The sequence below is a fragment of the Eurytemora carolleeae genome, unplaced genomic scaffold, assembly GCF_000591075.1.
Source record: "Eurytemora carolleeae unplaced genomic scaffold, Eaff_2.0 scaffold1835, whole genome shotgun sequence".
In the NCBI taxonomy this organism is placed as follows: Eukaryota; Metazoa; Arthropoda; class Copepoda; order Calanoida; family Temoridae; genus Eurytemora; species Eurytemora carolleeae.
Window position 1 is genome coordinate 211 of NW_019398015.1, and position 12,761 is coordinate 12,971.

At 31.5% G+C, this 12,761-nt stretch overlaps 1 protein-coding gene across 1 annotated transcript; it reads right to left on the minus strand.

Annotated features, from left to right (window-relative positions):
* Positions 1-2,771: 2,771 nt before the first annotated feature.
* LOC111716614 (uncharacterized) lies at positions 2,772-8,997 on the minus strand. The gene is made up of 9 exons (XM_023492085.1): positions 8,932-8,997; positions 8,828-8,861; positions 8,003-8,113; positions 7,363-7,440; positions 6,607-6,688; positions 6,478-6,534; positions 4,984-5,032; positions 3,593-3,732; positions 2,772-2,873 (listed from the first exon to the last, which is right to left on the minus strand). The coding sequence occupies exons 2-9, from the start codon at positions 8,839-8,841 to the stop codon at positions 2,787-2,789; spliced, it is 618 nt and encodes a 205-aa protein (XP_023347853.1). The 5' UTR covers positions 8,842-8,861; positions 8,932-8,997; the 3' UTR covers positions 2,772-2,786.
* Positions 8,998-12,761: the final 3,764 nt, after the last annotated feature.

Consider the following 12,761-nt stretch of genomic DNA (forward strand, 5'->3'; position numbering starts at 1 on the left):
TAAATGATACAGTGCGGAAGTAAAGAAAACTGGAAGAATGCTACTCCGTCCTACTCCGTCTGATTTATGACTGCAGTTCTCTGAAAGAACTCGTCTTTGCTCCAGTTCTTGCAAAGAAGAGTGAGACACTACATCTAGAGATACATTACATTTTACAGGTTTTACGCCTCAACAAATAGATTTTATACTCTAGATAAATAGTGCTCTCTTCTCTCTTCTCTCTTCTCTCAATTAACAAAATGTTTCAGCCTCTTTCAGAACTTAAACCAAACCAAATTATCTAAATCAGAAAACAAAGGTCTATCAATTACTCGCGTGTTAAACACATGTTATAATAAACAGCGGTTTTAGGACATGTTCTTAAAATATAAATGAAACTTATGCGGTACATTTTCATTTCCTTCATGTTCCTGTAACAAAGAATTTGATACAACCCGTCCTAAACTGAACACAAAATTAAGTGTTCTCGTTTTTTCAAAAGTTCTGCCTATTTATTAAATTTATTTGGTTTAATTTAGTTGGGGAGTTCTGGTTAAGATCCCTTAAATAATGTTCAATACAACATTTTCGCCCAAAACAGGGCAAAGAAAACCTGGTCGTGGACTGGAGTGCTTTTTAACCGTTGTTTTTTACAGTTTTTATTCGGCTTTTAAAGGACGTTCGCGAAAAATTTAAGGAGGTATACAGGCTGACGTATATTGATCCCTACTATACCCCCTTTCATTTTTCGCGAACACTCCCTTTAAGTGGCCTCTCAGGTTTTACAAAGTTACAATATGCTGAATTTAGACTGTGACAGCAGATATGTGCATTAACGGAAGTTTTTAACGGGTTTATTTTCTTTGTAAATTATTTATCAATCTAGAAGTCGTCGTTCTATTCCACTATATTAGAGACTAATATATAAATATAAACATTTCATTTTTAATACTTCTATTCTAAACCATGAACAGTTTGTCAATAGGATTCTGATTGATAAAATAAGTTTATGTTAGTAATATTTATTATTATATAAATAAGAAAGTTATGATTGCACAACACACACAAAGTTACGCTTAGTTTCTGTACAATAATACATAAAAGAATTATATAAGATTATATAACATTCTTATTCTTATTATTACTATTTGTGTGAGATTGTGAGATGTAAACGGAAAAGTTTAAGGTCCGGATGACGATTATGTTTCTTTATTTGAATTGCTAAAGGAATTGAGTCTTTGCCACAAACTCTTATTTTCTAATCCCCATATCTTTGCGACCTAAAATCTTTGACCTTAGATATTTTAAACTATGAATTCTCATAGACCGAATAATCTAAGTTTGAAATAATGAAGGTTTATTCAATCAGGTTTCAAAGATAAAGCAATTAAAAAATCGGAGTTTGTGGCAAAGACTCAATTCGTTTATTGTCAAAACTAGTTTTAGATATTCTCAAGTCAGTGGAAAAGAAGAATAATATTTAAAAAAACAAAGTTTTGAAATAAAATTATTATTTTCATTTCAAGCAAGAGTATTATTGAGTAAAAGTTGAGCCTGGTGAAATCAAATTAACAAATGGCTCCTGTCTGCGGAAATTACAAAATATAAATATTTCAGCTGATTAATTTAATCCGCTTAGTTCTGTGTAAACTACTAATTGGCAGGCAAAAACGGAAATTAATTCCAAACCAAGTAAATCAGAGAAAAGTTAAAATAAATATTTTGAATATTATTAAAAAACCAAAAAGGGAATATTTCCAAATAAAAATTGTAGATCATGGTTTATAAGATTTCTGTGTCAGGGATTCAGATAACAAGGCGCCTTGAGCTCAAAACTTGAATGTTGTTGATCCTGGGATTAAGCATTAATCCGTATCTTTTATTGTCCAAAGGATTAAGTGAATTCCTCGTGGATATTACGAGGTCGTATATTATATAATAATTAAATTAAATTAAACAATTAATTTTGGGTTCGAGCATGATAATCCCTTTAAAAGTAGTCACAGTGGATATCGAATTCAAGTGATGTAGATTAGCGAAATCTTGCAAAAATGTTTTAATCTCTTCTATTCTCTAATCCAGATTTTCTGTTGTCCTGAGCTGGGAACTTTAGAATGGTGGATATCGGGATTAATGCTTGATCCACTCTTTTTCTTAATCTCCAGATTAAATATTGCTTGTTCTCCTCATGAATTTAATCTCCAGATTAATAAACAGATCGGGATTAAGGATATCACGTTCTAAAGTTTTCAGCTCTGGTTCCTGTTGTTTTTATATTGAGATATCTATGCTTACTATTGTTAGGTTTTGAATTATTTTCCGGACTTTTTGGTTTTTAGGTTTATCTTAATATTATTTTTATATTTAGTCTGATATCAAGGTTTATTAATATCCAGTTATTAAGTCTGATATCAAGGTTTATTAATATCCAGTTTTTAAGTCTAATATCAAGGTTTATTAATATCCAGTTATTAAGTCTGATATCAAGGTTTATTAATATCCAGTTATTAAGTCTGATATCAAGGTTTATTAANCATGTTATCTCATAATGTTAGACATGTTATCTCATGATGTTAGACATGTTATCTCATAATGTTAGACATGTTATCTCATAATGTTAGACATGTTATCTCATGATGTTAGACATGTTATCTCATAATCTTTTGGTAAATGTCTGTTGGCAAAATTTTAGAAACCGTGACTGATAATGTTGACATATTTGGATGTAAAAAAAGTATTAAACCCAATTGAGATTTGATGGAACAATGAAATATTTTGGAGGATTTATGGGAATTATTGTGAAGGAACTATCTCACCTGGTTTGCAGTCTGTCTATTAGCTAGATGTTGGAAGAGAGATACAACACAGAGCCACAGATATAGAGCTATTACACTCTGAACATAGAGAAATAGAGATGTTACACTCTAAACATAGAGATATAGAGATATTACATTCTAAACATAGAGAAATAGAGATATTACACTCTAAACATAGAGAAATAGAGATATTACACTATAAACATAGAGATATAGAGATATTACACTCTAAACATAGAGATACAGAGATATTACACTCTAAACATAGAGAAATAGAGAGATATAGAGATATTACACTCTAAACATAGAGATATAGAGATATTACTCTCTAAACATAGAGATATTGAGCTATTACACTCTAAACAGAGAGAAGTAGAGATATTACATAAAGATAAAGATAAAGAGATAAAGAAATATAGAGCTCTTACATAGGGATAGGACAGATATTAAACCTACCTCTGCTACTACTACAACTAGGAACTAGGGATAGGACGGAACCTCTGCTACTACTACAACTAGGAACTAGGGATAGGACGGATATTAAACCTACCTCTGCTACTACTACAACTAGGAACTAGGGATAGGACGGATATTAAACCTACCTCTACTACTACTACAACTAGGAACTAGGGATAGGACGGATATTAAACCTACCTCTACTACTACTACAACTAGGAACTATGGATAGGACGGATATTAAACCTACCTCTACTACTTCTACAACTAGGATCTAGGGATAGGATGAATAATAAACCTACCTCTACTTCTAAAACAACTAGGACTGATATTAAACCTACCTCTACTACTGCTACAACTAGGAAAGCTAGGGATAGGACGGATATTCCGAAGAGTACGGTTGAGAGACACATGCCGACCATGTACGCAATGATAAAGAGCAGGGTTGAAACCAGCCAGGGGAGGAGGCACCACCGAGATCCTAGAGCATAAGATCACATAGAATCTGAAGTCATTGCACAATTTTTTTCCAAGCTCCATCACATGGATTTAACGGTTCTGTCAATATTCCAGATATTCGATCACAATTTGACCCATTAATCATAATATTTTATCTTTTTTTCAAGTACTTGTTTGTCTGAATCTACATTTTGAATAAAAAAGTATAGAACACACAAATCCGTAAGTTAAAAGATTGTTGAGTTATAGACCAAAACACGTTTGATTTCAAATAGAAGAAACCGAATGATGTTCAGTCCGGGGGTGGTATGTTAGTCGAAAGGTTTCCGTTGGTTTGAAAGATTACCTCTTAAGGGGACTGTTGACGTAATTTCAAATAGTTGTTCATTTAAAAACCTGAATATGCCCGACTTACAGAAGTAGCTTTTAGACCATCGTCTGACCAAAAATGAACAAAAAGAAATTAAATTGACAGAATTTTAAAACAGCTGCAAATGTTACCGTAGTGAATCGGGTATGGAACTCTTGAATCCGAGACACATTCTTTGGAAAACCAAAATAAATATCAAAAATAATTGAAATGAGATTATTTAAACCTACCCCTGGGGCTGCTACATAGAACCAAGGTATGTTTACTAAAGGTAGGGATGATAAGGATTTGTGTAGATATTTAACTGCATACGAAATAAAACTAGAACTAGTAGAAGTTAGTTCCATCACAAATCTAGAACTAGTATCAGGAACCATTTCCAAAGTGTGAGAGCTCCAAGAAAATTCTTCAAAAGAAAATTCAGACAGTATCCGTGAGATGCTGATGAAAGATTACAAGTCTAACAGAACCATCATCAGCAACTCAAAATCTTTAAAGTCATCCTCATAATAACATGGCTTCCTGAGAATTATTTACTAAACTAAATGATGATTATTCACCTAAAACCAGTTCCTGAGCAGTTCTAATATGTCACAGTAAAATGTACACAAACCCTTCTACCTTTACTGTACTTGCCGAGAAATCCAATTGCGAAATTTAAAAGAGTGTAGTTAGTTGAACGAAACTCCTGAGTTTAGGGTTTTCACATTTGTGTAGATTTACATTAATAAATAGAATATAAAGAAAATGAAACCAACAATATGAAACTCTGTTTCTTAAGAAAAGTATTGAGATATCTAAAAAATTGCCTCACTCATTCGTAAACCCCAGTTTTTTAATACTGGGTTTCATAACTTTACCCTGTCTTAAGTTTTGGGCTCTGGAGAAGCGTAAATCATTTACCTTTGACGCTTCCGTACATGAGCATCAGAGACACAAATAGATACACAACCTGAAAATATAAAATTGTTTTTTTTTATTTTTCTTTAGATACCGTGTGTCAGCATATATATTCCCGTGGTCCTACCGAGTTCCCCCAATCAAAATTTGAGGAAAATTGGTCCAGTGCAGGGGTTCCTGAGTTATGATCGGACAAACAAACATATATGGTTATGCTGACCAGACCACTGTGTTTTAACCGTTAACAATATGCATGGAATATTACAGAATTGACGCAAATGTGTGTTAAAGGCCGCGTAATTTTCTCTTTTAAATGTACAATTTACAACAAATGCTGTAAAAAGTGTAAATTGTATATTGTGCAGTGCAAAGATCTTAAAAATGTTCGGTAAAATTTACAATATCACAATGTATAGTACCCTGTCTTTATATATTTGGCTTGTCTGTTTTTTTGTTGGTTGGTTTGTTTCCAGCAAACGTAAAAATTAAAAAACCGATCCGGCGAAATTTTTTGTAAGACCTCACATGTCTCTATAGAATGTTTAAAAAGAATCTAATGGAATTGAGTCTTTGCATTGCCGCAAACTCTGATCTATCTTTGCAACTCTATGTCGTAGACCATAGATATTTTATCAGGTTGCAAATATATAGGTTTTAAAAAATTTGAGTTTGTGGCAAAGACTCAATTCATTTACAGATATTGACTACATTTTGTTCGGAAGAATACCAATGGAAAGAGAAATGAATATTATAGAATGGCTGCTAAGGAGGGGCACGAACTGGGTTTTTTCAAGATTATTAAACGATTCACAATAAAGTAATGACTTGTGCCCTCAGGTTTTCTACATAAAGCAGCTTGTACGTAAATTTGTAAGAACAAGAAAATTGTTATATTTCAAAAAAATTCTACGATATATGAATATCATAGTTTTCAAACAAACAGTAAAGTTTAATGTCATGGATTACAGAAAAATATCTCGGATTGTTCATCCAGATAATCCGGTTATTTTTGTTGCTGATCTTTCATCAAGCCTTTTTCTACATTCCTTTTTAATAATAACAATTAAAAATTCCGCATTTCCATGGCGGATTTGCAAAATTATTTCAAAAAAAATTTTAAAATCTAATTTATTTTGTAGGAATCTCATATCTTTATTCTGACCATAAACATTCTGGTTATGTGAGTCTCAGTGTAAAATTTTGGCCTGAGATGGAATTTAAAGAATTTGAGCCGTGGTTTAAATCCGCCAAACCCCGGTTTAAATTCAGCGCCGGCTTAAATTTTGAAACATATGATACAATTTTATGTGGAACCAACCATATTTAAACCGCGGCTTAAATTTAAACCGCCGCTCAAATTCTTTAAATTCGGCCACTGATCTGTTGAGCCGTTTATTGGATACAAACAAAGAGACAAGCCAAATATATAAAGAGATGAAATCAATAGCATTTAAGTTTGTAGTTTAATTATAGTATTTGTTAAAATGTTAAACTAACCAACAAAATTATGCAGACAATGAAGAATACTAGCATTGAAGCTCTCAATCTTTCAACCTAAATATAGAAATATTGTTCATTACCTCCTACCTCCTACCTCCTACCTCCTACCTCCTAACCTCCACCTACCTGTGGATCATCATCTGCGGGTAGTTCCTCCTCTCCTCCTTCCTGAACTACATCAGAGACTGTTCCCCAAAAATCCAAGTAACTGGCAGAAACGGAGGATTGGGAACAAAGGATTAGGAACTTGGAAAAATATAGACAATCAGGAACAAAGGATTTGGAATAATGAACTGGGAACTTAAGTATGAGGAAATAGAGACAATTAGGAAAGAGAATTAGGAACAGACGATAGGGAATTAAAGTATTAGGTTGAAATAGATAATTAGGAAATGAGGATTGGGAATAAAAAAATGGAAACTAAAGTATAGAATTAAGAATCAGTTAGGGACCGAGAATTGGGAGCTAAAGCATAGGAAAAAGAGATAATTAGGAACTTAGTATTTCGAACATGGTATCGGAGCCGGAGGATTAGGATAAAAGAGACAATTAGAACAAAAGAAGTTCAAGTTTAACGAGAATATTGACAGTCTGGAACGTTAAAGAATAAGGAAAAGGGAGTAGAAACAAAGAACTTGAAATAGAGGGTAAGGATCAAATATGTGATGAGACACAAGAGGGAAAAATTATTTGAAACTTGGAATAAGAGAACATATGATCAGTTGCAATTGGATTAGAAGCACAGCATTACTTGAATTGATTCTCACTGAAATTTTGAAGATGTTATCGTTTGTGGTTTAGGAATACTATACATTAAACAAAAATCTTCAAAGATTAACAAACAAAAAACTTTCATTTTGATGGGTCTTGAATACTCCGCCCCTGAAGGGATCCTCCTTGTTCTCTGCATCCCGTCCATGTTTATTAAGCATATGAACTGTAACCTTGGCCATATAATCCCTAAACATAAATCCCTGGTTATATTTGTTTAGCCGAACCTAATAAACTAGATTAGGCAGGATTTATGGGAAAAAAGGAGAAGTGTGAGTAAACATACTATCTTTTTGTCTTTTTCTTCAATTCAATTTTGATATGAACAAGTGTCTATGTATCTAGTGTCTGGTACCTTTTGTCTAGTAGTTAGTGTCGACTGTCTAGTACCTGCTCTCTAGTGAATACTATATATTGTCTACTGCCTAGTGTCTAGTATCAAGTGTCTACGGTCTAGTGTCTATTTTCTAGTGCCTAGTGTTTACTTTCTCCTGTCTAGAATCAAGTGTCTCCTGTCTAGTGTCTAATATCTAGTGTCTAGTATCAACTGTCTTACTGACTACTGTACATTGTCTAGTGTAAAGTTTTTACTATCTACTAACTGGCGTCTAGTGTATAATATCTAGTGTTTAGGTTCTAGAGTATAGCGTTTACTATCTAGTGTCTAGTGACTAGTGTATATGTATATTTTCAAGGGTTTTGTGTCTAGTGTCTAGTATCTACTGTCAATTGTCTAGTGTCTAGTATCTACCTGTTCACCAAGGAGATGGACATCGGTATGACGGAGAAGACGGAGAGCGCCAGGGTCATCACACCCATCATCAATCCTCCGGTCCTCAGATTCACACAACAACAACACCGACTTTACAATGAAAAACATATTTATGATCGTTATCTAGAATTCCTTTTAAAACTTTAGAACATAAGAATTGGCCTGGAAAGAGGAAACTATAACTCTAGAATTGGTTTTTGAAACTATAAGGAAAGAAATATTCTGGAACTTATGAATTGATATTGAAAAACTTAAACTCAAGAATTGGTCTGGAAACTAGAATTTAAGATGCGGAATTGAAACCATGGAACTCAAAAATAGGTCTGGAAACTTCAAGAATTGGTCTGGAAACTAGAACACAAGAATTGGTCTGGAAACTAGAACTTAAGAAAAAGGTCAAAAACTAGAACTCAAGAATTGGTCTGGAAACTAGAACTCAAGAATTAAGGAGCAAACTAAAACTCAAGAATTGGTCTGGAAAATAGAACTCAAGAATTGGTCTGGAAACTAGAACTCAAGAATGGTCTGGAAACTAGAACTCAAGAATTAAGGAGCAAACTAGAACTCAAGAATGGACTGGAAACTAGAACTCAAGAATGGTCTGGAAAATAGAACTCAAGAATTTGTCTGGAAACTAGAACTCAAGAATGGTCTGGAAACTAGAACTCAAGAATGGACTGGAAACTAGAACTCAAGAATTGCTCTGAAAAATGAACTTAAGAATTTATCTGGAAACTAAAACTTCAGAAATCTCTGGGTCTGAAATAAAATTGAATAAAAAATACGATCAAGAATATAAGTTTCCTGAAGCAGGGCATTTTGGAAAATTTCTAAAAATCTGAAATAAAAAAAAATGTATTTAGGGAATCAACAGATTTTTAATTTAACACGGAGTTTAAATACCAAACCTGAAGAGGTAAGAGGTGTTTTGCTGATTAAACCTGAAGAGGTAAGAGGTGTTTTGCTGATTAAACCTGAAGAGGTAAGAGGTGTTTTGCTGATTAAATTTATCGAGGGAACCTGGATTAATAAACCCCGCTCCCCTCAACAAAATTTTAATTAAAGTAAATGAGTTTTTGCCACAAACTTAATTTTGTAATCCCTATATCTTTTTAATCCGATGTCGTAGACCTTTGATATTTCAAACTATGGATCCTGTTAAATCAAAAGGTCTAAGTTTAAAATATAAACGGTTTACACAACCAGGTTGCAAAGATATAAAGATTAGAAAATTTGAGTTTGTGGCAAAAACTCAGTTCCTTTTTTGACATAAAAATCAGTGCTTTTTTTACAACAAAAAAAAACTGTCCTGAGGCCGAATTTAAAGAATTTGAGACGCAGCTTAAATTTATAGGCAGTTCTTCTTAAAATAGTATTAATTGTTTCAATATTTAAGCCGGCGCTCAATTGAAACCGGTTTTTGGCGGATTTAAGACTCGGCTCAAATTCATTAAATTCGGACACTGAGGACATAAAGAAGCATAAAATAATGCAAAATTAGCATGTTGGGGATATTACGAGTCATACTTGTCACTCAAAAGGCGACGAAAAAAAATAACTCTTAATTAATAAACGATTCCGGTTATATCTAAGCTTTTTTTAAATATAGATTTTATGCAATACTTATTTCCTAATTGGTTGAAACTATTTAATTAATGAAACTATTTACTTAGATTATTATACCCCCCCCCCCCGGCCCCTCCTTCCTTATCTAGTTTAGAAATCTAGGCTTGAATACTAGTAGATTCATTCCCTTTCTCCAGCTACGCTATGCGTGCAATAAACATATCTGTATCTGTTTATGTATATATATGTATATATACATATTATATAAAATAAATACATATATGAAAGCAGATGTTCTTAAATCAGAATTTACTCAAATATTAAGGTTTTATTGAAATAATCACTTCTCTCGGTTCTTGACAAGGTAGGATATAATCTGAGTTCTACTCCTGGTCTCGAGGAACAAAATGGATTCATGATCAAATACTGTGTAGGTTTATCTCACAGGTGTAAAGTGTAGGGTTGACTAAGATGAGCAGGAGAGAAACCCAAGTTACCTAGACTACCTAACTGCCTACACATCTATAAAGCTCAAGAAAGCTAGATAAATGAACATACAAAATGTCGTCTTCATTGAACGGAGATTTTCTCACATGAAGATACTATTTGCTTTTATTTAAGCGTATCGTTCATCAATTCTATCTGTAATTTTATTGGTTGCGCGCCTCAAACTCTAATATTCAGTTGTATCTTTGCAACTTGAGGAGCACTTCGGTTTTTCAGTTTAGTTGCTAGATTTAATAATCAAAGTTTTTAATCAAAGGTTTATCCGTCAGGTTGTAAAGATATAGGGATTAGAAAATTAGATTTGAGTCGAGTTATCAGTTTCATGAATTTAGTAGGAAAGAACTTACCATCTAGATTTTTAATGGATAAATTAATGTGAAAATTGTGCAGAATGTATATATATTTTTTTAGAGTATCCAATTCCATGCAGAATCATTTAACAGTTCTTGTAGACATCTAAACGATTTGAACTTATACAAAAACTCATTCCAAATATTTTTCTTATATTTATTTATAAGAAAGTATTTTTGCATTAAAATTGAAAACAAAAATAAAAAACTTTTGTTTACATCATAAGAAAAATATATTTACTTTAAAATTGAAAACAAAAATAAAATAACTTTTATTTACATCATAAGAAAAATATGTTTACTTTAAAATTGAAAACAAAAATACAATAACTTTTATTTACATCATAAGAAAAATATATTTACTTTAAAATTGAAAACAAAAATAAAATAACTTTTATTTACATCATAAGAAAAATATATTTACTTTAAAATTGAAAACAAAAATAAAATAACTTTTGTTTACATCATAAGAAAAATATATTTACTTTAAAATTGAAAACAAAAATAAAATAACTTTTGTTTACATCAGAGGAAAAGTATTTTTGCTTTAAAATTGAAAACAAAAATAAAATTAGTTTCTATTTTCTCATTATTCTAGTTCTGATTATTCAAAAGCATTTTCTGCAGATTTTCTTGAATTATTATTGAAAAGACGACATTTAAAGAATTTGGAGAAATCTGCGACTAAATTCAAAGAAAATAAGAAATTCAATATAATGATAAAAACGAAATAATTGATTCTAGCATTGATTTATTGACAAATTTCTTTTGAGAATTAAATATGTTCCTAACCATCTAATTAGATAACTGTATAATTTTTACTCTATTTTTCGTTATTTAATAATTTGAAAATAACCGATTCTAAAAAAGTATCCACCCCCAAAGTAGGAGTTTTGAACGTCGAATTTGCGCTCAAACTCAGGATTTACAGGTCACTCCCTTTAAATATTTTCTCTATGAAAGTAACTTGCGGATTTCTAGAGGCATTGGCCCGAAGTTATCATTTTCAAGATCATAGAACGACAATATCTTTCTCATTGTTACTTAGATAAAGCAGAGCTGAGGGCGCATTTTCAAGACCACTTTCATCGTGGTTTCAAATATTTTGTCGTTAGTCTAATTTCCGGACAATATCATTAGGAAAAATAATCTTTTATAATTTGTTAAACTTTGATTACTTTTAAAAGTTAATTTAAATTGTTGCATGAGAAGTAAATAAGGAATTTGAAATGGTGCAATTTTATTGATCTTTTAGAGCAGGAAAAACATACAAAACTTGGTTTTAACTACAGTGAAAACAAAAAGAAAACTGTAGATTAGGAAGACGACATTAAACCAATATTGAAGTGCATTTGATGTTGTTACACAGCAAATAGTTTAGCTGTAAGTGTTAAAATCACGCCTTATATGTCAAATGAGTCTGTGTCTCATGTTCATTGGACTTTTTAAACTCATAACTTGAGTCTAAACGTCGAATTCTTATTCCAAAGTTTTCTGGTTATCACTGTATAAAAGTGATCTTTTAAACTATTTTCTCCTAGTCCATTATCAAAAGACAACAATAGAATTTTTTCAGGTTTCCCTTTTCCTATCGATAATTTATTGCTGGAAATAAAATATTAGAAAATTAGATAAGTGAATTAGAGCTTATATAATTAGATAGTAGATTAGATAATTAAATAGGAGATTAGATGATCAGATAGGATATTAGATAATTAGATAGTAGAATAGATAATTAAATAGGAGATTATGATCAGATAGGATATTATATAATTAGATAGTAGATTAGATAATTAAATAGAAGATTAGATGATCAGATAGGATATTATATAATTAGATAGTAGATTAGATAATCTAATATTTAATTAGCTAGATACTCAGATAAGAGAAAAGAAAATTAGATACAGTTTAACCCAAAACTTAAAAAAGAAAGAATCTATAAAATATCGTTTTCTAAACCTACTGATAATTATTTTTTTGAGTTAAATAATTATATAAAGCTATTGAAAACTTCTCCCGCATATTTCATGGTTATTTATATATTTTTACAATAACTGAGATTCAGACGACATTTTATAAATTCTTTTGATGTCTTCGAAGTTCTGGGTTAAACTGTAGCAGATTAGATATTGATAATCAGATAGAAGATTAGATAATCAGATAGGAGATTAGATAATCAGACAGAGAATAGAAAACCAGATAGGATATTAGAAAACCAGATAGGATATTAGAAAACCAGATAAAGAATAGAAAACCAGATAAAAATTATATAATTTGATTGGAGATTAGATTATCAGACTGAAGATTAGATGAGA

Bases quoted from the DNA above. Each gene is read 5' to 3' on its own strand.
- LOC111716614 (XM_023492085.1), bottom strand. The intron at 6,689-7,362 runs GGGCGGAGTATT...CGTTTCTGCCAG, and splicing joins AACAAGGAGGATCCCTTCAG to TTACTTGGATTTTTGGGGAA. The intron at 3,733-4,983 runs GTAAATGATTTA...CTTATGCTCTAG, and splicing joins CATGTACGGAAGCGTCAAAG to GATCTCGGTGGTGCCTCCTC.